Below are 25,187 nucleotides of genomic sequence, written 5' to 3'. Positions count from 1 at the left end.
TAATTAACCGAACCATTATGGCGTGGGGTGGGTAGGCTCGCATTCATTTTACTCGCCCTCGTATATCAGAAATGCCAAGATGCAGCTTAATAAAGGGCAAAAAAGTGTCACTGGAAAGAAAGTTCACTGCACATATACACAAAACCTTGCAACAAGATTTTTAAATATACGTATAAGTCTCCAATAAATCTACGTATATATGAAAAAGTCACTGTATATAATGTATAAAACTAGGTAAATAAACATGTTGTGCAACCACAGATTCACGGATCACAGCCTCCAATCGATCTACTCCCCCTGATGTATCGCACGCGATGGCATGCGGCGCGCTTCCTCCCCGCTTTTCTCTCTTGCACACACAAGACTGAGCCACCATCACCGGCTCACCCATGCCACCCCCACCCCTTTTACGCTTTCACTAGCAAATGCAGCATGCGGTGCACGGTCGCCCTTCGACTTTATACGGAACATGAGGGCGACTGCAGGAATGCACCTGGAGTGTCCACATAATTGCTATCGCAATAATATAATAAGAATATCCCGCAACTGAAGCATCCCGTGGCCCATTACTTTCCGCAAACGAAGTAACAAAATTGAACTTTCACTATGCGGCAATTTGCTGCGGCGCAAAAATGTCTTTCTTTTTTTTTTCTTTTGAGGGGCGGGGGCACGGAAATGAAAAAACGCAAAGGAAAGCATGTTGACCACAATCGAATGCCTGCTTTGGGCACCTAATGTGGCTACTGAAGGAATATCTAAGAAAACGTGGGACGCTTAATCCACAGAGAACCATGTGCATACTGCTCGGTATCCTACACCGGTGAGACAGAATTTTCCAGAGAGGCTGCGCTGACGCGAACACATCGCAATCCTTCGTGTCCCCGCAGGGATGGCGGCGAGCGAGCATGCTTTGTTTTTTTCTCGTCTCCTAGCGAGAAAGCGTCCAAAACTATGCCAGACAAAAATCCACTCAGCCAGAGAAAAACAAATACACAATGAAGTGCGCATGTGGGGTGGTCGGGGCAACATGAGAAAAACGCATGCGCTCTGGCAGGCTCCGGCAGCCCGTGGGCAGCGAGAAAAAAAAAAATTTGAAGAGGCTCAATGTGTCCCCGCGAAAAGTAGAAAAATAGAGGACGTAGTTGCCTTTGCTGGCTTTAGTGTCTTGACATGGATGCTTTGGCGAAGGTGAAAAAAAATGCTGATATTATTTACTGTGACGTGGCGGCAAAAATGAACCACCACAACACTTTGTCTCACCGGACCTCGCTGCGTGCTTTGTCAACTTGTCTGGTAGTGTGTTGATTTGGCTTGTCTCGTTGTATGGTCCGATATGACTTTAGAAAAGTCAATGCACCTTTGGCGTCAAATGTTTGTAACATTAAACCCACAAGGTTCAGGAATTGAAGATCTAAAGCACGACTTTGGAAATGTCAATGCACCTTTCACATCAAAAGTTTGAGAACTTCATACCCACAAAGTTTCAGAATTGAAATCCATGCGCTTCGTAAATTCCGCGGCCTCTGCAAGATGCCACGACGAGCCCGCTCGCCATCGAAATGCCCTTGAAACTTTGTGCTTGGATGAGGATCCTTGCGTTATGTGACTGGGCATTGCCACAAAATCCAGCCCGATTTTGCTATATTGACGCTGAAATGTCTTTTCGAACATGAAAAGGACAGTCTAGACAAAATACAGAATGATTTTCGGTGCTGAGAGTTGTTTTGGTCGGCAGCGCATGACAGCACGAAAAAATTTCAGGGGTGGCTGAAGCCTCATAAGCCCCCTCCCTCCTCTACACCCCTGCTGTATGCCCACCCCTCATGTAAGGTCCTGTTGGTGACCCTTGAGCTGTATCAATAAGGTGTGAAAGAGTGATAAGGGTTTATAATGGTTGGATCAATTCTGATAAGATCTGACAAGTTTGTAAAGATCACATGTCCAATAAGGGTTGATAGTGGTTTGATAGTGCTAGGATAGTTCATCCTACATGATTTATGGATGTGAAATTTGATTTTCATGTAGTCCGACAAGGTTGACGACCAATAAGGGTTAAGGGTTTATACTGGTCGGATCAAGTTTAATAAGATTGATAATGACACTGGGCTGCATGGAGATGAGCAAGTGGCACAATGCTTATGAATAGTTCGATCACTCCAGTGGAGTTTCTGCTGTAAATTTTTTCGTTTAGCATACACTTACCAGTGCCAGCTGGTGCACTGGCATTGTTGTACTTGGGTTTTCAAGGACGGTTAAAACGTGCAACACCCTTGGACCATTAATTTGTACCAAAGATGCCGTGACAAGCACATAGAAGAACATTTACAGGTTATTTTGTGAACTTGGCATAAATCTAGGTGCAAATTTTGTATTTTTATCTGGGAGACCTTTTTGTCTGGGCATAAATTTTAACTTACTTAGTTCTCAAAACTTTCATGCATTGGAATGCCAACAGCTTTAATGCTGAGGAACTCTTCCATCTGTTTCATCCCTTCTCAAGCATACTTGTGCACAGCCTCTCAGGGCATGTCATAATGAACCACTCAGACGGCTGCACATTGTATATGCTATGGAAAGAACAAAATCACTTATTACTGCATCAAACAGATGCCTTTCAGTGAACCTGGGTTCACTAATGTCATGCTTGCAGCAGAAAGCTCAATGGAATAAAAATTTTGTTAACACAATATTCCATGTTTTAGCAGTGAAAATAGTTCTAAATGCTGCCATGAATGTTCGATTCACTTTGATTTGGTTAGTCCTAAAATATTCTACTTGTTGCGGTAGCTTAGTGTCTATAGTGTTGCGCTGCTGAGGTCGAGCAGTTTTGATTTCGGCCACTGAAGTTGCGTTTAGATGTGGGCAAAATGCTTCTATGCTTAGATATATGTTCAAGTTAAAGAACCAAGAACTTCATGTTGTCAAAATTAAACTGTAGCCCCCCACTACAGCCTGCGTCAATATTGGTCAGCGCAAAGTAATGTTAGTCTTTAGGATGAGTGTTTCATCCAAGTCTTACTGATCGACAGTTTAGCTGTGGCAGGTAATTGGTTTTTTAGCACCGAGCGACGCAGAATAACTCTTTATGTTTTTTTTTTGCATTTAATATGGCAAATATCAAAACAGAAATGTTGCAAAACTGAGTAATCATGTTTTTGCATTATGCCATAAAAAGGCATAACTTTTTGCCATGTCATCGTAAGCATTCTTTGTTTGGTTTGCATTAACCTCCTAAGACCCTTTGTACACATTATATTTCACATTGACTTCAATCTTTATAAAAATTAACTCTTAAGCGATTACTCAAAATATTCATCCTGGAATTGAACTACAGTGCATGTCGGAACTGTATGGAAGTGGCTTACTAATATTCTTGTCATACACTTTCGAGAAAGTTTACACTGTATCAATCTAGACCCGTGTGTTGTCACAGGCAGAGGAAAGCAACCTTGAAGTGTTTCTAATTCTTTTTTAGATTGGGTGAAGATCGTGGATCCAGCAACATGGCAATGTACTACACCTAGTTCTATCATCTCCGCAGTTTAGGCAATGAAATGCAGTTTTTACTATAGCAAGTGTGAGGAGATGGTTACTTCCATGTACATGGAGGCGCAGCTTTTGACATCTAACCGTGGTATATGAATAAAAAAATTGAGAAGCCATTCCACTCTGAAGGTGGATTACCAGCGAAGCTGTAGCACATCACACATGTTTAGACAAATGTACATGTATTTATTTTCATCATTTGGTAATAGTGACAATAGCTTTGTGATTACTGTAATATATACCGATTGGTTCGGTTACAACCTTAGGCAGATTCTTCGCCAAAATAAATTTATATAAAATTGTTGAGTAGTTGAGTGACTTACATTCGTGTGGCACTTCAAACCGAACTTTTCTTGGACAAACTGAGTTAACAATTTCTTGTCTGGTTTTGAAATGTCCACGTTGAAGTTTTCAACGATGATCACAGGGGTAGTGTCATCACGACTAACCTATGCGAAGTGCCTGGTCATGAACTTCTCAATGTCACACTTGGGTGTACCTTGGGATATATACACAGTGGTTATCAAAATTGAGTCATTTGTACGGCTTAGACATCACCACAGTCGGTGGCATTGTCCTCTTGCCATTGAAGGGTGTATGTTTGTACATTTTTGTCCTTTGCGTATATGGCAACGCCTCCTGCTCGTGGGTTCATGTGCAGTTCAGAAACGATTCCAGTACACCCATTGACTTGAAACAATGCATTTTGATTTATTTACTTCAGTGAAACTGTATAGCTTTATCCCCCCCCACCCCCCCAGTGCATTTGTCGTGTCTGTGGGCAAAAACTCAACTAATCACAGTGGGAGGCACACACCCTGCTGGGTTCCTTGCAGCACTACCAGATAGCGCTCGCCATCACAGATCTGTGACAGCGGTGGTGCCAGCCGTGTAGGGGAAAGACAAAAATGTCACGCAAAAACTCCTCTTGGAGTTGTCTAAGTATGTGTAACCATTGTGCCACTTGCTCATCTCAACGCAGCCTGGTGTCATTACGTTATGAAACTTGATCCGACCAGTATAAATAACATAGCTGTGTCGATACGAACAGCTGTGGACGGCGGTGCAAGGTGAACCGATGATGCAAGCGAACTACTGTAGGTGACGGCGCCAGGTGCACTGATAATGTCCCGATCATTATAAGCCGTTGTCGCTCTTTAGCGCCTTATCCATCTGCATCAAACCATTATTACCTTTGATCAACCGTACTCCGGCAGCAGCTGCTGTGTATGGCGCTGCCGCATGGGCCCTATTTTGAAAGCGATGTGCAATGGAGAGAGTCATGTTGAAGTGAGACACGGGCCCCTATTTTGAAAGTGATCTGTGATGGGGGCAGAGAGTGCGGCGAGTACTGCAGACATTGAGATCTATATAGCCCGTGCATCACAATCAGATTTTTCACAAAAGGAGTGCATGACGCTGCAATTGGCAGATCTATAATGTAACATGTTCTGGGGGGCTAGTAAAAATTTCGGCCAGTTATTAGTGTGGCACAGTTCCTTTTTGCTACAAAAATACACCATTGCCTACTGCAAAACAAGCATACGTACTGAGATCGACTGCATACTCAAGGAGCTCCAAAGTGCAAGCTCCTTGGTATTAAAGTGGAGGGTCCAAGGGTTCGAAAGCAACTGTTTCAGTGAATTTGATAGTCGGCTATTAAATTGAAAGCATTAAGGGGTCCGTGTCGCAGAAAATCTAGCGTTCTGCATAAGGCATCGCATAGGCAAAGATTTTCGAACCACACATACACAGGCCATTCATGTGACGCAAGGAATTCACTGAAATAATTGAATTTCTCAAGCTAAAGTACGTGGAAAAAGCGTAAACTGCAACTTACACAACCTACAGACATGATAGCTCTCCGATTGTAGCTTGAATATACAAGAAAACATAATTTTGTTATGCAAAAACTCAAACCCCTTTTCCAGCGTTTCTACAATGGGCAGACCGGAAACGGTGTCTGCCATTTGCGCGCACCAGCGCGTAATTATGCGAGTCGCACGTAGCAGCGCACCCGCTTCATTGAAAGACTTCCAGATGGCGCTCTCCTCCGCTGCATCGTGGGCCCTGTAAGAGGCCACATTTCGACCAGAAAGCCTGCCTTCGTGCATAGCGTTCGCCATGCGCGTTTCCTGGTAGACAATACGGTTACATACGCGCAGTTGCCGGGAAGCATGAGAAGCAGTCGGGCATCTTTGAATGCTATCGCGTTCCACTGTTAAAGGAGAAGCTTAAGCGTCCTCCAAGTTTTTGACAAAAGACTGTGTACCCTGAGGAAAAATACTAAAACATGCCTCCTAAACTGCTCAATAAGATTGCTTGCTTCAAGCTGTATGAGTGCTACTAGGGTGAAGTGGTGTCACATGATTAACCTTGATGCAAAAACGACAGCAGTTCCAGTGGTGACACTTGTACTCGGTAAAATCAATAAACCTTGAATGCTTTTACATGGGGTTGGATTTCTAGACTTATGCAAAATTACGTTTTTTTTTTTACATACTCTTGCAAAACTTGTTGCACATACTTTATCTTTATATTATGGCACTATGGTATCGGCAAAATTTGTGCTAGAGACAGCGTATAACACTCGGGGGCTAAAAATTGGTAACAAAATATGAATTGTGTATCTACGGACCTATTTGCTGCTTTGTAAGGTGTGGGAGTAGCCCGTTTTGGTGCTTGGTGGCACCTTCTGAGTTTGAGATAGTGGACATAGGTTTAAGCACATCCACACAGATGGAACACCGCTTTTTGCTGGTGGTGTCACTTGGTCAATGCCTCCATTTTGGTTAGTCTGCTGTTAGCGGCAGGACACAACGTCTTGCTGTTAGCTGCCGCATCAAGCGCAGAAGCTCATAATGGGGGGGGGGGGGGGGTGCTGAATATGACTGGGTGCTCTAAATTTGAGATCTGGTTGCCTGAAAATTGATTAACACATAAAGCCTGTGCAAATATTTTTGAAAGTTCTGTATACTGTATCTACACTAGGCACTTGTTCTTGGGCCTCCTCTTGCTAACAAAAGCACCAGTGGGTTCATTCAGCATGCACCACATGTACCTGGTGTTTCTAAAAAGACTAAGTAATATTTAAAAACAGCCATTGTGAAATAAGACACTGCCTCCGGAGCAGGCAGCCAGCGTGCTGCAGCTCCGTCACAGTGGGCTGGCTGCCTGCTCATGGGTGACGTAAGCAGAACTCGCTTTGAGGAGTGCGCCTTTGCACTCGCTACAGCATGTTTTGGTTTTGCGCACTCGGATAGTGAAAATTCTTCGTGTCAAAGCTCTGTGGGTAATCACATTTTTCCAGATCCAAAAGTTGATATGGCTTGTGCGCAGAGATCACCTCAATTTCCCAATTACAATGAGCCTGTTAGAATAGCAGCTTGAGCTTGTTGGTTTTCTATCCTGCTATTAACAGCGCAAAATGTAGACAAGAGACGAGACAAGAAGACACCACAAGCGCTGACTTTCAACAACATTTATTTTGAAAGAAACACGGCTTCTTATAACCATTGCCCACACGTGTCGAAAGTCACATGATCGCACATCATGTGAAACATGCACTTTTTCTTTTTTGCACTCAAGATAGTGGTTGCACATGCAAAAGCTCAAGTTCTTTTTTTGTCAGTAACAAGGACGGCATGCTAACGCATTGGTCACGAAGTCTGGTGATCTCGGCTGCCTCAATTATCTCCCGGACCAGCTGGTCATTGTGTTTCTTCAGCACTTCCCAGAGTGAATTCTGCGGCGCAACCTTTTGAGGGGCAATCCCTGACATGGATGCCTAGATACCTGTTAGCCTGCTCGACGCTAAGTTTGTGTTCCTTTAGTCTTTCATGGTGGCCCCTGCGGGTTATAGTATCTGAGAAGGGCACTTGGCAGAAAACGATTGCCCTGTTATTGCAGGAAAAACTAAAACTACTAACTGTTGACGATCCTTTCCAGGTGAAATCCTCAGACGATGTAATAAGGTTTTTAAAAGACAATTCTAGCACTGACTTTGCAGCATGCTCTGTAGACGTTAAAGATTTATATTATTCGATCCCCCAAGATGAAATTTGAGTGCGTGGAAGAATTTATAGATGCACATGGTGCTGTCGCTTTTCAGAATGCCTCCGGGGTTTCAACTGGTAAGTTCCTGGAACTCCTTTCTGTATATTTGAAGTCCACTTATGTGACGTGGGAAGGGAATGTGTACCTCCAGAAACGCGCCGTCTGTGTAGGGTCATGTATTGCGCCAGCACTTAGCGATTTGTATCTTGCCCAGAAAGATAGATTACTTCAGAACGCCCTAACCAGAACAAGCGTCCGGGGAGTCTTTCGATATGTTGACAATTACTTAGTTCTATGTGATGGCTCTGACACGAATTCAGATGACGCAGTTTCGGAGGCAGTAACATGCTTTAGTCATGCGCTTCAGCCGCTTGCTGTTACCAACGAGGTCCCCACGCAAGGGTCTTTGAGATTCCTTGATCTAAGACTCGAGCTTTCCAAGGGGAAGGTCTGCTGGGCCTATGAACCCAGAGGCGACAAGGCGCCACGGCCATTTGAATCAGCGCATTCAAAACTGGTGAAGAGAGCAATTGCAAACCTTTGTCTAACAAATACGCTCAAAAAATCGTGCATCCACGCAATGGAACAAAGTTTTCGTTGGCAGGTTGACCGGCTTACTAGGGCTGGTTACCCGTCGCACCTTCTTGTGTCCGTTACAGAAAAAATGAGCAAGAACCTAAAACACGAGTGTGTCCATGGCGAGCCAGGTGGCGAAAAGCCAAAAATGAACGAAAAGCGAAGGACCGTGGCCCTGCCATACGTGCACAACTTATCTCACTGCTTGAAAAAGATTGGGCGCAAAGCTGGAGTTAATGTAGTGCTTACTGCCCCGAAAAAAACTAAAGCCTCTGCCGACGCGTCAATGCTGAAGAGCCGATAAACCAGCAAGGGTGCACGATAAATCACCAGAATCGTTTTGTGGAGTGCACAGAAGCCGTGGTGTATTCAATACCTTTGAAATGTGGAAAAAGGTATATAGGGCAAACTTCGAGATGCACAAATGAAAGACTAAAGGAACACAAACTTAGCGTCGAGCAGGCTAACAGGAATCTAGGCATCCATGTCAAGGATTGCCCCTCAAAAGGTTGCGCCGCAGAATTCACTCTGTGAAGTGCTGAAGAAACGCAATGACCAGCTGGTCCGGGAGATAATTGAGGCAGCCGAGATTACCAACTTCGTGACCAATGCGTTAGCATGCCGTCCTTGTTACTGACAAAAAAAGAACTTGAGCTTTTGAATGTGCAACCACTATCTTGAGTGCAAAAAAGAAAAGGTGCATGTTTCACATGATTTGCGATCACGTGACTTTTGACACGTGTGGGCAATGGTTGTAAGAAGCCGTGTTTCTTTCAAAATAAATGTTGTTGAAAGTCAGCGCTTGTGGTGTCTTCTTGTCTCGTCTCTTGTCTACATTTTGCGCTGTTAATAGCAGAATGAGCCTGTTGAAATAAAGATTTAAAAGGTAATGGATTTTTGTTAATTTGCATATAATTACCCTGCATCACCTGCCACTCTGCAGTCGCCACCATTGACATGTCTCCGAAGGAACTGTCCTTTTATTTCAGAACAGCTATTTTTAACTATTACTTAGTCTTCGTAGAAACACCCGGTATAGTGAATTTCACTGTTCAAACATGCGAGTTTTATTGCTTAGAACAATTTTTGGCACTTAATTTTTAATTTTTGCATTTATTCACTGAGATGACATTGTTGACTGAAAGGTTGGACTGTTCTCATCTAAGACCGCATTCAAAATACATCAGTTCGGTGCAGCAATAGGAATTCGTATTCTCATCATATCTGAAGCAATACAGTGCAGATCACTTCGCAAAGGTAGCCATAGTAGCTGTTGTGCAAATAAATTACTACAAATAACATACCTGAAACACTATGCCTGGTACCAGTTCTTGAGCATGATGCCAGTTGACTGGCGTTTGTTAGATGTCAAGTGATGTCCTGTGAGAATGCTTTAAAGTGCCACAGTGCAGTGTATATACCTTGCTTAGCAGGTGCTGCTGAAAGAGCTGGAGAAGGCCAGGAGGGCAGGAGACGAGCGTCAAACCGGGCCAATGGGCGTGTGAGTGAAGGCAGTCTCAGTGGCCGTCCCAAGCGGCGCAAGCCCAGAAAGGAGGGGGAGAGCCACAGCCAAAGTGAGCCCGAGGGCATTGACCGGGAAGGAGGAACTCCATCTCGGGGTGGGCCCCGTCCTTACCAGCGACGTGTCCCTCGGGACCGTTCAGACACAAGGCCACGTGTTGATGTTGATGGTGCGTATGGCCTGCCCTGATACTCGTAAGAATTTTGCAGTCCAGCATGTTGGTATTAGCCATTCTGTGTATATTTGTGGAATTCACTGAATGCTGCTGACCTAAGCACTCTTAAGCCAGTTCTATTTGGATAAAAAGCAGGTGGAGAGGGCCAACATTAGTAGACTCGTGCTAGAAATTTGTGCCAGTGCAGAAGCCTACGAGCTGATAGCACTATGCTGTCTGTTGATCCTTTTGATGTAGCAAAGCATGGTGCATGTTCACCTGGCATGGCAAGCATGGAAATGTTGTCATAAGTTGAGTATACATTGGATAGTAGTTATTTTTACTTTTTAAGCACACACCGCTTACGTAAGTGCTGAAGAGAACCTTCGGTGCTGGGAATTGGGCTCGAGTCCTGTGAGATCTTTGTGCTATTTGGTTGCAAGCATTTGGTAAGCCATGTAATTGCCCTTGTCTCCGTATTAATTTTTGGCTGATTTATTATTCACCTTTTTTTTTCCAGAAAGCATCCCCGAGTCACATCGTTACGTCTGGGGTGAGAGCATAGATATTGTCGCTTTTCAAGACTTTGTGTACATACACACAGTGGATTGCAGAGTCTAATCAGCTTCTCCCTCAACTGCAGCTGATGACATGTGCAAGCGTTCATTGTACATTGGGAACATGTCAAGCCAGGTGACCAAGGATGAAGTTCGTGCCCTGTCAGATGCCATCCGCAGTGTCCGCTTTGTAAACAGGCATGTTTCTCTTCAGCATACTTCTTCTTGCTTCTTCAAGCGCTTGCCAAAATAGGGCTTCTGTCGTACAGTATGGGAGCTTGGCTTGTTGCCTGAAACAAGGATTATTATTGTGGGCAGTATGCCTGTATGCCTAAATTCTGTTACAAAACAATTTGTCATGAACATGAAATATTTTTTTTGTAGGAACTAGGCTTGGGCACGTTTTCTTTATTGTTCAAATTCAATACAGTCGCACCTCAATAGAACGAAGTTGTACGTGCAGTGAAAAACTTTTGTTAGATTGCGAATTTTGTTAATTGAAGGCTTTAAAATTCCAGCCTTAAAAACAACTTCCCAGAGCATTTCGGGTGGATAATGTCTTGTTACTAAGCGCTTAAAACAAATTTCAAGTAGGTCGGGCCATAATAGCTTGGTTATGAGTGCCAGCACGTGCGGTGCAGGTCGCACCAAGAGCAATGCAATGATTTTGTTCATGGCATCAGATTTGAGTGTGTTGTGTTGTGCAGCACTGTATATCTTGGAGGCCATAGCTGACCGCACTTAGTACCCGCAGCCGGCACCCACAAATTAAAAACAAGTGTAAAAAGATATTGGTCCTGTGAAAAAGATGATGCTTCTCGCTGTACAGCCGCATCGCCAATGCATGGCTCGGCTCTGCTCGCGCTGCTGGTTGCTGGTGTCTTTTTGGACGGTGGTTCGGGCTGCCTCGCCATTCCCGGTCGCTGTGCCCTTTGCATAAGGAGTCGCTAATAAACCTCCTATAAATTGGTGGAGGTGCTAGGCTTCAAACCCAGTCGCTTGAAACCCTGAAGCTGCAATCTCGAACGCTACCACCCGCGATGACCGACAGCTCATAAAAATGGCGCCGACGCCACAGTCCATCACCTGCACCGGCGTTCCCAGACAACGGGACCCCAAGATCTTCAGCAGTGCAGACGATGAAGACGTGGAAGACTGGTTAATGTCATACAGTAAAAGCTCGTTAATTCGAACCGCAAGGGGAAGCCACTTCAGTTCGAATTAACGAAAGTTCGAACTAACGAAAGTGAAGGAAAACAACAGTACACGGCGATTTGGAAGTAGTAGGGCATGCCAGAAATTTAATGCTTTAAAATGTCCGTGATCGTAGCCTGCCTTTTTTCCTTGAAGGCGACAGCTAGCACTTTTTGCTCTAACGGGCGAATGTGGCGGAAGGCCTCCTCTTCGCCTTCTTTAAAACTGAAGAAGAGACGGGCAGCATTCAATCCAGGCATGACCTCCGCAGCGGAGGGCCTCACTGGCGCGTCGTCTTTCTCCTCTTCCTCGTCACTGCAGCGACAGGTTCAGCGCCTCTGACCTGAGAAATTATGTCCTTACCTGTCAGCGCACCACACACCACTGCACTCTCGTCCACGTCGACATAGTCAGCAAAGGAGATGTCGTCCAAAACTTCTGCCATGGGAGCGGTGACGCCGTCTTCGAGCGCAGGTGGCTGGTTTCCTCTTTGTAAAGTTAGTGCGCCGAAGCCACAGTGGCGATAGCAATTTGCTGTCGTAACTGCAGTTACTTGCTCCCAAGCACGCACACGCATGTGTAGCGCACTTAGGAGCGTCACCTGATAATTATTGCACAAAATTTACTCTAACAGATGGCGCCGGTAAAATGATCTAAAATTTTAATGATACCTTGGTCCATGAGCTGCAGCGCCACAATAGTGTTAGGTGGAAAGAAGGCTAGCTCAATGGCCTTCATCTCAATGTCGACCTTATGAGCCCAACAGTTGTCAACGAGCAGGAGGACTTTCCGTCCACAACGCTCAAACTTTTTGTCCATCTTCGCTAGCCACTGTCCGAACAGTTCCCCCGTCATCTATGCCTTTCTGTTGGCTGCGTAGTCCACCGGGAGGGACCGGATCTGGGCGGTCAACGTAGAATGGAGAGAAGGCAGCCGCTGCTGCCTTCTGGCCGACCCCGCGCCGGTTATAATTTTTTCCGGTTTTGCTTTCTCTCGCCGTTCTCTTCGTTCCGGAGGCGACGCAGCCTTGTGTGTATGCAGTAGGTGCGCTTCTCTGACCGTGTGCCAGGCGCCACGTCGCCGGCACGGTGGCGCGTAGTTCGAATTAACCGTGGCGGAACCTTCTTGCGTTTGAATTAACGGGCTTTTTTATACACAGACTTCTGTGGAGCTTGGCCGGACCAAATCATACAGTTCGAATTATCCATAAATTCGAATTGTTGAAGTTCGAATTAACGAGCTTTCACTGTATGAATGGGTGAGTGCACACAAGTGGGATGACCTAGCCAAGTAAACCCATGTCATAATAAGATGCTTCTTCTTCCTCACAGTCCTGAGCCCCTCAAAAAAGTCGGTTTTACCAGAAAGGGGGAGCATTGATAGTGATAGCAAAAAGACTACATGAAGTGAGGTTCGTAGTTTTATCGGTGTCATGCACACTCGGGCAAATATTAACAGATTTCACTCAATGACCATGAACTCAGTCATAACGCGAACGAGCGCTTCGTACCATGCCTTGGAAACGTGAGATTATGCCACCACCAACACTAGACTCGCAGGAACAACAAAATGTGCATGAAGGCACTATACATTTTGGCTTGCTACCGAAAGATTACCTCCAAGATCAATACGGTGCCATGTGGCCCGTATATGGACGTGCATGAGGAAGCAGATAGGCGCGCGTTACTGCCCGTTATAGGGCCCATGGTCACGCAAAAGTACTATAGCCTCACATTTTCGGGATGTGATGTTCCCCGATACAGGAGCACTATAAAGTGCAAACTAAGAATGCAGCGGGCAAATGCACGCCTCAAAGGAAAATACTACTACATTTGTGCTAGCCGCTTGCTGGTAATTTTACCTGTTCTTGCATATGCGTACATGTCCACTCATTGCTATGCTGACTTGCCTCTTCTTTTCTGTCTGTGATGGCTACTGCTGAATGCATGCATGATAGCGCGCACCATGCTGGATAATAAACACCTATTCCGTCCTGCTGTCACTACGTCTTACTTTCTGCATGTCTGTCAGCTCCACTCGGCATTCAAAAAGCTTTCCATGATTCTTTGGCGCATTTGTGCAGTGAACTATCTGCTTTGTGTCTGCACTGCCTTTCACATACGGCCCCGTCTATCTGCGTTGTAGCCATGCCATGTTTTGCTGTTTACTAGGCTCACTTGCAAGATTTTTGTATTGGTGAGAAAATTGATCCAAGCGATCTTTAGGCTGTTCCAGCCAGCTACCCGCTGTGCCAGCCGGCTTTAGTGAGTTGCCACTGCCGACTACACAAGTGTTGGTTCAATTTATTTTTAGTGCAAAGTAAGGGTTGATAAAAAAACTTAATTTTGCTTCGTGATATGCGACGACCACTGTCAAACCTCTAGCATGAATGGGAGCTGCGATTTGTGGCTAGTCCACCTTGATGCTATTGCCCACGGCCCCTATTGCCCAGTTGGGAGACGGCTCTTTTGCATCTCTCACTTTGCATTCTAGGCGCCACGACTAGCAGCCTATCTGCTCTTTTGTACAAATTGGTGCAGTGGCAAGGTAGTGTTCTCAGAAAAATGCATTTCGCACTAGTGAACAGTTGCTTTTGAACTGCAGTTTGCTACGAATTCAAAGTGAAGCAGGCTGGGTCACACTAGGCCTGGGGGCAGTGAGCCGCTTGTGTGGTAGTTCCGAAAAGCCATTGTTAGCTATTGGTGTGTTGCATGGCGCACTGTTGCGCAAAACTTCCCACTAATGTGTTCATATGATCCTTTGGAGAAAACGTACGTCCACATTTTTCACAAGCAGTCGGGAAAAATATGTTGTAAGTACTTCATCTGAGCAAAATTTGCCCAAGATTGTCCGTTATAGTGAGGTCTAATAAAAGGAGACTTTGTTGCAGGAATAATTAGGCAGACCAAATTATGTTATAAGTATGCTCTGTTATTGCTCAATGTACTGTATGTTGTATGCAGATTCATTGTAATGGGCATGGATGTGGACAAATACTGCTGAATTAGCCATAGCACAATGCACTCATGATCAGATAGGACGGCTAGTCAGAACCGTAAAATATTTGTCTAAAAGGGTCAGATTAACAAGCTTTCACTGTAATTCAAAATTGTATTTTCAAAAATTCAAGGGCTATCTGCCCCAGATGTGGCAGCCAGCGAGCTAGGCCTATACAGTCTCCCAGCGATCGCAGGCTCACCTGGCTTGCTCATTCACTTCCGTCGGCGTCAATAAAATAAAAGGCATTGGAATTTAACCGCTACATAATTGTGTACACGCTGTGATCAACAAAAGCACTTTATTACGAGCTGTATGTGGTGGCGTCACCAGCCCCACCGGTTCTCGATTCGACGGCCCAGCAAGCTAGGCCTGCCGGCTCCTAGCCATCGGCGGCTGTCCACAGAGTTGACACTGCGGACGTAGCCTTGTGGAAATACATCTATGCTGCTCGTGTAGTCGTGCTTGTATTGACATCTTCTGTTTAAAATGAGAGAGCTCTACGAACACGTTTGTCCTCGCTTTATTTGCGAAGTCATTCCGGGTGTCCATGCAGGGGTGCTGGTTCGCCGCTTGCTCATTCGTACCATGTGTTCCGAATCATCGTATGCGGCGAATCGGACTCCGACGCATCGTACGACGGATTGCATGCAAGATCGCACCATTAATTCACATGTGACACTTGGCACCATTGTCAAATGGCGACTGACGAAGGCTATGCAGATACCTGGCTATGGTGAACTATTGGGCCTCGGCAGAAGTTTGGCCAAACAATGTTTGTTTCTGACTAAATTGCTACATTTTATGTTATTTAATACGCAATTTCGTAAAAAGTTGACAAAAAAGAAAATAGTCAAGCGGTCTGGTGAAAATTCGTGAAGTGGCGAATAGGGTGAAGAAAGGGGGGGGGGGGGACCAGTTGCACGGGTAGGGGCGCTTGCTCAGATTTTTACGGTAATGTAGATCAGAAATGACAAAGGAGCCAGGACGCTGCCTTGAGGAACACTAAAAGTAACGTCAGATAACGGAGATGGGGTGTTAATAGCCCAAGTAAACTACTTGTTTTAGGATAAAAGGTTCTGGAGGCAAGATATAATTGAAGAATCAAGGTTAAAGGACGGCAGTTTATTAAGTAAATGGCAGTGTGCTACACAATCGAAATTTGCAATTGTCTATTACTCAATTGCGCTCCCCGCATTGTTCCCGTGCTATATTCACATATAATACAGGAACAAAGCTTTGCATCAGAACTTCAATAGTATCATATGATGCAGTTGCACTCACTTTCAGTGACCTGTGGCCCAACTTGTTTGAAAAAGATGGTTGAAGGGATCTTGCGATCATGGTATTGTGGTCGTCATCATGCGATGGTTATCGTTGTTTGATCTCGCTTTGGAATTGATCAGGCAGGCAGTCTGAAACAGGGTTTCTTTCTGTGTTATGGCATTGGTAGTTCACAGTAAAATAAGGGCTAGCAGTTCTGAGAGATTTCAAACTGTTTTGTCTTTTCTAACCTGTCTTTTCTAAAAACCTGTCTTTTCTAACGACTTCAGAGGTGTTTTGTTAGGATAGGCTCTTAGCAGCATGTGTCACAAAGGGGTAGGTGTACCATAGCTTGGCGACTGGCCACGGCTGTAAAGGATCGAGCAGTTGTGAGATGCTCTTCCAATGTCCCCAATTTTTTCGTCACCTTCGTTCTTGGTGCCATTTATGTGCGTCTTTGCCCCCATCCTTCTCTCTACTCCTATCCTTCACCCCACTCCTGTCAACTCTTTTTTGTCAGTCACTGTTGCACTCTTTAGCATTCCCCTGCTGTTACAATTATGAATGGCTTAAAAGTAAACATCTTCGACAGAGATCTGTCTGGCTGGGTAAGAGATATGGAAGCGTAAACAGGTCCAGCTAAAGCTAATTACTTGGCTCGCAAAATTTTTTTGGTCTTCTGGCAAAATTTCTGGGGATTTTTGACCCCCCATACTCCACCTCTGGCTATGCCAGTGCCATGTTCTAATGAAGTAAATGGAACGGTAAAAAAATTCAAGTGGTAATTTGAGCTCCCTGTTGGCGGAGCGGAGTCACGTGGTTGCGCGTATTCAGTTGCCACAGGAACAAGCATGTAAGTGTTCACGTGCTGCTTGCCGCACCTTTACTTTTTTGGTATTTGCTAGCACCAAGGCAGTTGCTCTTGATCGCGGGTGCAGTCCACAATCACAGTGATCATGAATCCGGCAAATGCCATGATAAAAAAAAGGGCAAGCGGCGAGATCGAGACACCATGAGGCCACCGTGAGTGTGCAGCATGGAGGAAAAGGGTGGCAGGCGGTGCAATGGCCTAGCTGGCAACGGAGAGGGTCACTCGCTCTACCGGCGAAGAATGCTTCGCCCGGCACCAAAGGTGCAGAGCACCGCCGTAGGCACTGGGCACGGGATGAGTTTGGACCAGTTCATGCAGCAGCACTATGAATGTAATGGCGTGTGATGACCGGGCTGGGCGCAGCAGTGTTGCCGCCAGCTACGTTGGTTGAATATGTTCCATCCTTTCTTCTGTTTTGCGCTGTCGAAACGACACGTGTAGCCAAATCCCAAGAAACGTGCTGCCTTATTGAGTGCATGAACAGCTACTGAAACATGACTGAAATTTTCAAGGTCATTCCGTTCAATCGGTTCTCATCGCAGCCTCACCATATGGAATGGCGGAAAGCCTGGATATGCACTGTTTGTAAAGAACGGTATGTACAGTGCTCAGCAATTGAAATGTTATACTCTGATTGCATGGCTGCATTGCTTTTTGCACCAACTGTGAGCGCTGGGGGACACCAAGCTGATGCATCGTGGTATGTGATGAAAGCTAGACTGTGACTCATTGCAGTTGTTTGGTCCCACGGCAATCACCCAGCGCTCACTGGCGGCGCAAAAATCGGTGGCAGCTCCGGGCTCTAAGTATTGTTTCTATCACTGAGCACGTACATTTCCAACGCTGCTTTTCTTTTGTCTAGTTGTTCTAACATTAATAAAGGAGCCATTCATATGCAAGAGCTTTCTGTTACATGGGAGTTGCGGGTCTTTGCTACCGTGGGTCTAACAGCTCCAGAGGTTGGGCACTGAAGGCACTGACTATTGTAGTTGTCATTTTGTCATCCTCTCAGTGGCTTAGTCTTCTTTTGGGGTATATTTTCTTTCCTCACGCTTCCCAACTCTGGGCGCATCTGGTATGTGACTGTTCTGTATCACCAGTGAACGCAAACGCAGCGTCGTGTTCACACTTGCTGTCAACGACGGTCTTACATGTGCACCAGGACATTAGGATAGGCAAAGCATCACGAAGAAGAAAAAAATTACAGCTGATGGAGAACAAGAACTTACGACATGTGAGCAATCGATGAAGCAGCAGAAGAAACAAAAAAGGAAGACGTGCGTCTTCCTTTTTGTCTGTAATTCTTGTGCTGCTTTACCAATCTACATGATTAAATACGCGACAATATCTAAGTCCACAGCAATATTATTACAAAGAGTTGCAAAGAAATGGTTTTGTTTACAGGAGATGGACAATGGAATCGTAGCGTGATCGCAGTGCAGCCCGGCCTCTCAAACTCCTCGTTCTCTTCGTCTTCTCCTTCTTTTCTTCTTGTCCGTGCCTTTCGTATCTGTTACATTTCCCCGCAAGCAGACGAAGCCCGTGGGGGGAGTCAGGATGGACAAGCAGGGTAGAAAGGCTTCAGGCGAGCAATATGAGTCAGCAGAGTTCTGCTTGATCGCCGACCATTGCACAGTAGGCGAGCTATGACGTGAGTTCGCTCAGGCGGGCCACAACTACAAATGGGCCTGGATATTGTGACAAGAATTTTTGGCACAATCCACGCTTGCGTTGCGGTGCCCAAAGGACTAAGTCACCTTTTTCCAGCGATACTTGTACGTGACTGTCATCGCATCGCTCTTTGGAACGACTTTGCGAGGCCAGAGCACGAAGACGAGCTATTCGACGCGCTTCTTCGGCGAGACACAAAGTATTCGATACACAATCATCACTGTGCAGAACGAAGGGTAAGAAAGTGTCCAGAGGGCTTCGCGGTAACCTTGCATACAGGAGATAAAATGGGCTATAGTTCATGGTTTTGTGCTTCGCCGTGTTGTATGTGTAAGTAATGAAGGGCAACACGTCGTGCCAGTTCTTATGATTGGAGGAGACGTACATGGCAAGCATATTGGTCAGCGTTCTGTTTGTCCTTTCAACGAGGCCATTGGTCTGTGGATGATACGGCGTGGAATGACGAAACTGTGAAGTGCACAAACGAAGTAACTCTTCAATGGCATCAGCCGTGAACTGGCAACCACGGTTGCTGATGATGACACGTGGTGGGCCATGACGAAGGACCACGGAACGCAGCAGGAAGACCGCCACGCAAGCAGTGGTTGAAGACTGTATGGCTGCAGTTTCTGCATACCGTGTAAGATGGTCTACGCAGACAATTATCCAACGGTTCTTGTTGTTAGATAACAGGAATGGACCCAAAAGGTCAATGCCTACTTGCCCGAACGGCGTACTGGGCGGTGTCAATGGCCGAAGGGGACCCAGGGCTGCAGTGGTCGGTTGCTTGTGACGTTGGCACATTTCACAACTAGCAACATAGCGCTTTGTTGTTTCGTACATTTTGGGTCAGTAAAAGCGCTCCTGCGTGCGGTGCAGCGTTCGTACGAAGCCGAAATGGCCGGATGTCACATCGTCATGCATGGCGCGTAGAACGTCGGAGCGGAGACTTTCGGGGAGAACAAGCAGAAAATGCGCTCCATGCCCGGAGTAATTAGTTTTCGTAGAGCAATTTATCACGGACAGTAATGCAACCGCTGCCTTGAGAAGTACGGGCGGCGACAAAAAGCGGATCGAGGGTAACATCATCCCGTTGTTCTCGCTGAAAGTCTGCCACGTCAGGGACCGTAGAAGTAACAGCAGCGACACAGTCATCAAAATTCTCAGCATCGCAGTCTGTAGTCGCAACAGGAATCAGAAAGAGGCAGTCTGCGTCAGCGTGATGATGGCCGCTTTTGTACGATGCCACAGTCGTATTCCTGGAGGCGCAGCGCCCAACATGCGAGGCGATCAGAGGGATCACGCAAACCGACCAGCCAGCATAAAGAATGATGGTCGGTAATAATCTTGAATGGTCTACCATAAAGATAACATTAAAGCTTTTGTATGGCGAAAATGGCTGCCAGGCATTCCTGTTCCGTAACCGTATAATTGCGTTCAGATTTGCTCAGGCAACGGCTGGCATATGCGGCATGTTCTGCGCCACTGTGATGTTGTACAAGCACCACTCCTATCCCGATTCCACTAGCATCAGTGTGAACTTCAGTCGGGCAAGATGGATCGAAGTGACGGAAGAGGGGTGCTGACGTTAGTATAAACTTCAGTTGAGAGAATGAAGCGTCACACTCTGGTGTCCATTTGAAGGATGCATTTTGTCGCAAAATACTTGTCAACGGGTAAACGATGTCGGCAAACCGGGGAACAAAACGACGAAAATGCGAACATAGGCCAATGAATGAGCGGAGTTCTTGTGCTGACTGCGGTGGCTGGAAGGAGCTCACCGCTTCAATCTTAGGAGGCTCGGGTCTGATGCCATCCTTGTCGACTAAGTGTCCCAGGACCAGTGTTTGACGTTCGCCGAACCGACACTTTTTTGAGTTTAGGACCAGTCCAGCTTTCTCAATGCATTCGAGAACGAGGCTGAGGCGTTCGTTATGTTCTTCAAACGTGCGGCCAAAGATTACAACATCGTCGAGGTAACACATGCATATCTCCCATTTTAGACCACGTAGTGCTGTGTCCATGAATCTTTCAAAGGTGGCAGGAGCGTTGCAAAGGCCAAAAGGCATAACATTAAATTCGAATAGGCCATCTGGAGTCACGAAAGCAGTATTTTCCTTGTCGGCAGGGTCCATAGGTATTTGCCAATACCCCGATCGCAAATCAAGTGTTGAGAAGTAAGAAGCAGCGCGTAAGCAATCAATGACGTCATCGATTCGCGGTAGTGGATAGACATCCTTCTTCCTCACTGCGTTTAGATGTCTGTAATCCACGCGGAATCTCCAGGAGCCATCTTTTTTTCGGACCAGGATTACTGGGGCTGCCCATGGACTAGATGTCTCTTGAACGACACCTTTGTTCATCATCTCCTTGACTTGCTCTGCAATAACTTTGCGCTCGGACGATGACACTCTGTAGGGCTTCTGGCGGATGGGGCCGGTATCTATTCTGTGACGAGTGCGGGACGACTGTAAATGAAGGGGTGCATCTCCATGCGTGAAGTCGAATGCAGCCTCATGTCTGGCAAGGACTTGTACGAGTGCTTGCTGTTCCGATGTACCGAGAGCCTTGCTGAGAATGGCGATTATCGCAAGGAGAGCAAGCTGTAGAGATGTCCGTAGTTAGTGCTGCTATTGAGCTACATGCGGCTTCATCGAAGAGAGCGATTTTCACACCGCAAGGAAGGACAACCGGCGTGGCGGAACAGTTCAGCGCCCACAATGTGGCGACTCCTTTCGTCATGCACACGACAGAGCAGGGCACAAGTAATTTTTTAGCACAGTTTATACGGAGAGGCCCAACTACAAGGTCGACACAGTCAGCATCAACAGTAGTTGCAGAAACACGAACGGGCATCAGGCACCACGATGGTGCAATCACTTCGTCAAGAACACTGAGTGTGTCTGTGTCCCTGTCTTCACCACTCGAGCTTTGTTCGGAATGTGCTGATATAAATAACTTGTTCAATGATATTTTGCCAAAAGCATAGTTCACGGAAGCGCCGCACTGTTCAAGAAAATCGATACCGAGAATAACGTCGTGCGAACGAGAAATAACAAGTAATTCCGACACGAACACTTTCCCAGCCAACAAACCACTCGCAGCACAAACACCAAGGGGATGAAGCCACTTGCCGCCTACTCCTCGAAAGGTAATACCGTCGTTCCAAGAAAACATAACTTTGTGGCCTAGCTGGTTTTTGAAAGCGAGGCTCATCACAGACACAGTTGCCCTAGTATCAACTAACGCCATGGTCGGTATTCCGTCAATCGAGACATTCACTTTGTTTTGGTTTTTCTTGGAAAGACCGTCCGGCGACCACACCTCCATTGGCTGCGGATGCTAGTTTCCCAGCGGCGGTGAGGAAGAACGGCGGCGAGGGGATGGAGAGCGACGGGGACGGTTATTTGGTGGCGTCAAACTCCGCTCAGATGCTGGCGAATCGCTGCGTCTGGTCTCGTGTGAGAAGTGGTCCATTGGGAGCAAATCGGTCGTCCGCAAGTCATATGAAGTACGGGTTCTGGGTGGCGAGAACATCGGTGGTGTCCTACGTGATTGACGGCCTTGGCGACCATACCGAGCTATATGGCCTGTGGAACCGCAGTTGTAGCACACAGGAGGGTCGCGGTTCACAGCGTCTTCCTCGAAACAAATGATAGGCGGCTGCAGTCGGCGAGAAAGTTCGTTGTCATGTGGATAACGTGTCTCTGCTGCTTGCTGAAATCCGTTATATTGTTCATAATGCGTCGTGGTAGTAGGGTCGGTGGTGTTGTTGTCGCGGCCTGACAGAAGTCACAGGGCCTTGGGGGTGAAAACGCGGCTGCTCTCGTTGTGGCCGAGTGTCATAAGTAGGGCCTCTGTCGTAGAGACGTGGCTGCTGTCGGGGCGCGAGTTCATAATCCTCAGTGCCTCTCGCCGCAGGATACGGGGAGAAGGATGCCATGTTTGCCTCAAAATCTGGTGATAGGCAGAAGCTATGAGTGCCTGGATGTGTCACTTGCGCGTGCAGGCTGAGCTCTTCCCGAACTATTTGTCGGATCGTTGATGCCAGATCGAGGGGCTGGTTGCTGTCCACGCTTGCAACTGTCGTCACATTGGCTAGCCTGCCAAACTTCGGCGTGATGCACCTTGTCTTCAGTTGCTCAAAAGTACGACAGTGCCGAATGATGTCAGCGACGGAAGCCAGGTTGTCTTTTGCGATGAGGAAATTATAAACATCCTAGGCAATTCCTTTTAGGATGTGCCCCACTTTTTCTCCCTCGGACATTCCAGAGTCCACCATCCTGCACAGTTTTATTACTGCCTCAATGTAGGTCGTGCAGGTTTCGCCTGGCACTTGCGCACGTTGCAGTAGCATCTGTTCTGCCCTTTTCTTTTTCGTCGCGGAGTGGCCGAATCACTCTTTGATTTCCGAAACGAATCTTCCCCATGTTGTGAACGTTTCCTCGTGATTGTTGAACCACAACAACGCAGTATCCGTTAGAAAGAACACGACGTTCGAAAGCTGAGAAGCGCTGTTCCACTTGTTGGCGGCACTCATCCGGTCATAATGGATGAGCCATTCCTCGACGTCTTCGTCAGATCTTTCGGCGAAGGGATGCGCATCTCTCAGTTGTAGAACGGAACTGGTCGGCGCAGCAGTTGGAATGGGCCGTTGTTCGTCTGCGTCGTGGGACATATTCAACTCCGGTGGATTCGGTGGGAGTCCAGCAAGTCGATGGCTCCATTGAAGAACTTGTGGTTCAGCCTCCGTGTTTGGGTGTCGATTGTTAGGTTAGGTTAGGTTACGAAGAGTTGCGAAGAAATGGTTTTATTTACAGGAGATGGATGATGGATCGTAGCGTGATGGCAGCGCAGCCCGGCCTCTCAAACTCCTCGTTCTCTTCGTCTTCTCCTTCTTTTCTTCTTGTCCGTGCCTTTCGTATCTGTTACAATATAAAATCTGGAAATTAACTGTTGAGTCGCATGTCTTAGCTTGCGCGGGAGCTCTGTTTGCGGTGTGCATTTGCCTCGCAGTTAGCACTTATTTTCTACTTCATATACTACCTGATGTCATGAATGTCACCAGCCTTGTACTAGCCTTGGCCTTTCTCAAGAGCAGACGCAAGAAAATGTGTTCATTGGTATGTTAGACTTTGTAAACAGTAATGCGAAACCACTGGAAGCATGCGTGTGCCTTCACCTCGTCGTCTGCTTCATATGCCAGTGCCAGTGCTTAATGCTAGTGCTTAATGCTGCTTTTCACAGCACTGTTAACCAGCATGCTGCTGGCGCCTTACAATGGCCGCCCGGTGCCCATAAATGCACACACGCCCCTTGACAGTTCACTCTAAGTGAAGCAACTTATTGGTATGCTTTGAGTAATGTGTTTTGGTCGGAACTTCGAGAAATTTTGAATGCAATAATTCGAGTAATGCAGCTTTGTTACAACGAGCGTTTACTGTAATCCGCACCCTGACTTTGCAGTCAAATTTCTTTAAATATTGCTGTGGGTTAGAAGTGCAAAGATGTGGTACACAATCAAATGTTTGGAAATTTTGCTTAATTGCCCAAGCCTAGTAAAAGCTTTGAAAGTAAACTAAAACCAGAGTTGTTTGATAGAGAAGTAAAACCTTGTCCCGCTGCAGTGACTAGTTTATACTGTGTACAGGATGCATGAAGAATTGCAGTTATGTTTCAGCCACTGAAGGCAGCACTCATTTGACTTTTTCTTTTTTTGCACTGTTTACAAGTTACAAATGGATAGCAATGCAATCTGTCCCTCTGGCCATTTCAGTGCACCTAGCTGTCCTGGCTGGTATTACTGTCAGCATTTCCTAACCACACTCACCAAGTTAACTTTGCACTGACGGTATCCTGCCATTATGAAATCGCCAGTGCAATTTTTGGATAAAGCACTGGCACCTTGATTTGAGCAAAATGCAACAGTGGCAATTTATGGAGTTTTAATGCAGGTTAGAGCCCCAACTGATCAATGTTGCTTTCACATATTGGCTATTTGTGATGTCATATTTTTTTTAGACAAGTGAGTTGCATTTTCACCTGCTGCAAGTGCTCTTCCACTGTATTCTTTAATTTTCACTGTTAGTAAGACTGATTCTTTGCATGTGAGAAAACTTATCAAATATTATAAATTGCTACATGGCTTTAACCAGGCAGAGAGTTTGCAAAAAGTGTTTAGAAAAGTGCTTCAATTTTCATATGAAACATTAGCCGTTAGATGATCTGCATTGAGACATGCAAAATTTGAATATGTTGTGATAACCTTCATTATAAGTTGTCAGTATGGCACTGAAACCTCAAAACATCTGTGGTAATGTCAGGGAGGCCCTCCAGCATGGTGTAAGCATTAATAATGCACTGAAGTGAATGGATGCTTCGGACTGGCAAGGCAAGTGTTTTTATGTAGGTGCAAAAGACTTGCAAAAACCCACAGGTGAGCATTTGCATTGGTCACTAGTAGTGCCTCGTCTGCTGTCTTTGTGTACCTCATAACAATCGAAGCCACCCCTATGCTCAACTGGCAATAGGTTAAAACCTGGTTTGTCTCGAATTATTGGCAGTTTTTTTTTTTTTTTAACCCTTCAACGTATGAATGTAATATACCTGTAAACAAGGAACCCTGTGTGTGCTTCAGTGGGCTCCACTACTGTCATACTTATTACTGGCAGCTGTTACTGCATATTTATATCAGTGAAATGGGACAACAGTAAAAAGAAAAATTATAACATTGAAATGTAAGATGTTTAAGAATCAATGTTACCAGTGACTACCGTAATT

The 25,187-nt window shown here is 46.0% G+C and overlaps 1 protein-coding gene across 3 annotated transcripts in view; it reads left to right on the top strand.

Moving 5' to 3' along the window:
- Positions 1-25,187, top strand: part of LOC142581896 (uncharacterized) — a 60,111-nt gene that overhangs the window by 11,302 nt on the left and 23,622 nt on the right. For 2 of the 3 annotated variants that reach the window (XM_075691342.1, XM_075691357.1), the window contains exons 4-6: positions 9,609-9,869; positions 10,375-10,407; positions 10,498-10,609. In XM_075691342.1, the coding sequence (XP_075547457.1) occupies positions 9,609-9,869; positions 10,375-10,407; positions 10,498-10,609 (406 nt within the window). The remainder of the gene's footprint in view (positions 1-9,608; positions 9,870-10,374; positions 10,408-10,497; positions 10,610-25,187) is intronic. The other variant, XM_075691350.1, reaches the window with a different exon arrangement.

This window comes from Dermacentor variabilis, chromosome 1 (genome assembly GCF_050947875.1).
Source record: "Dermacentor variabilis isolate Ectoservices chromosome 1, ASM5094787v1, whole genome shotgun sequence".
Lineage (NCBI taxonomy): Eukaryota > Metazoa > Arthropoda > Arachnida > Ixodida > Ixodidae > Dermacentor > Dermacentor variabilis.
This window is presented reverse-complemented; position numbering and strand designations above follow the sequence as displayed.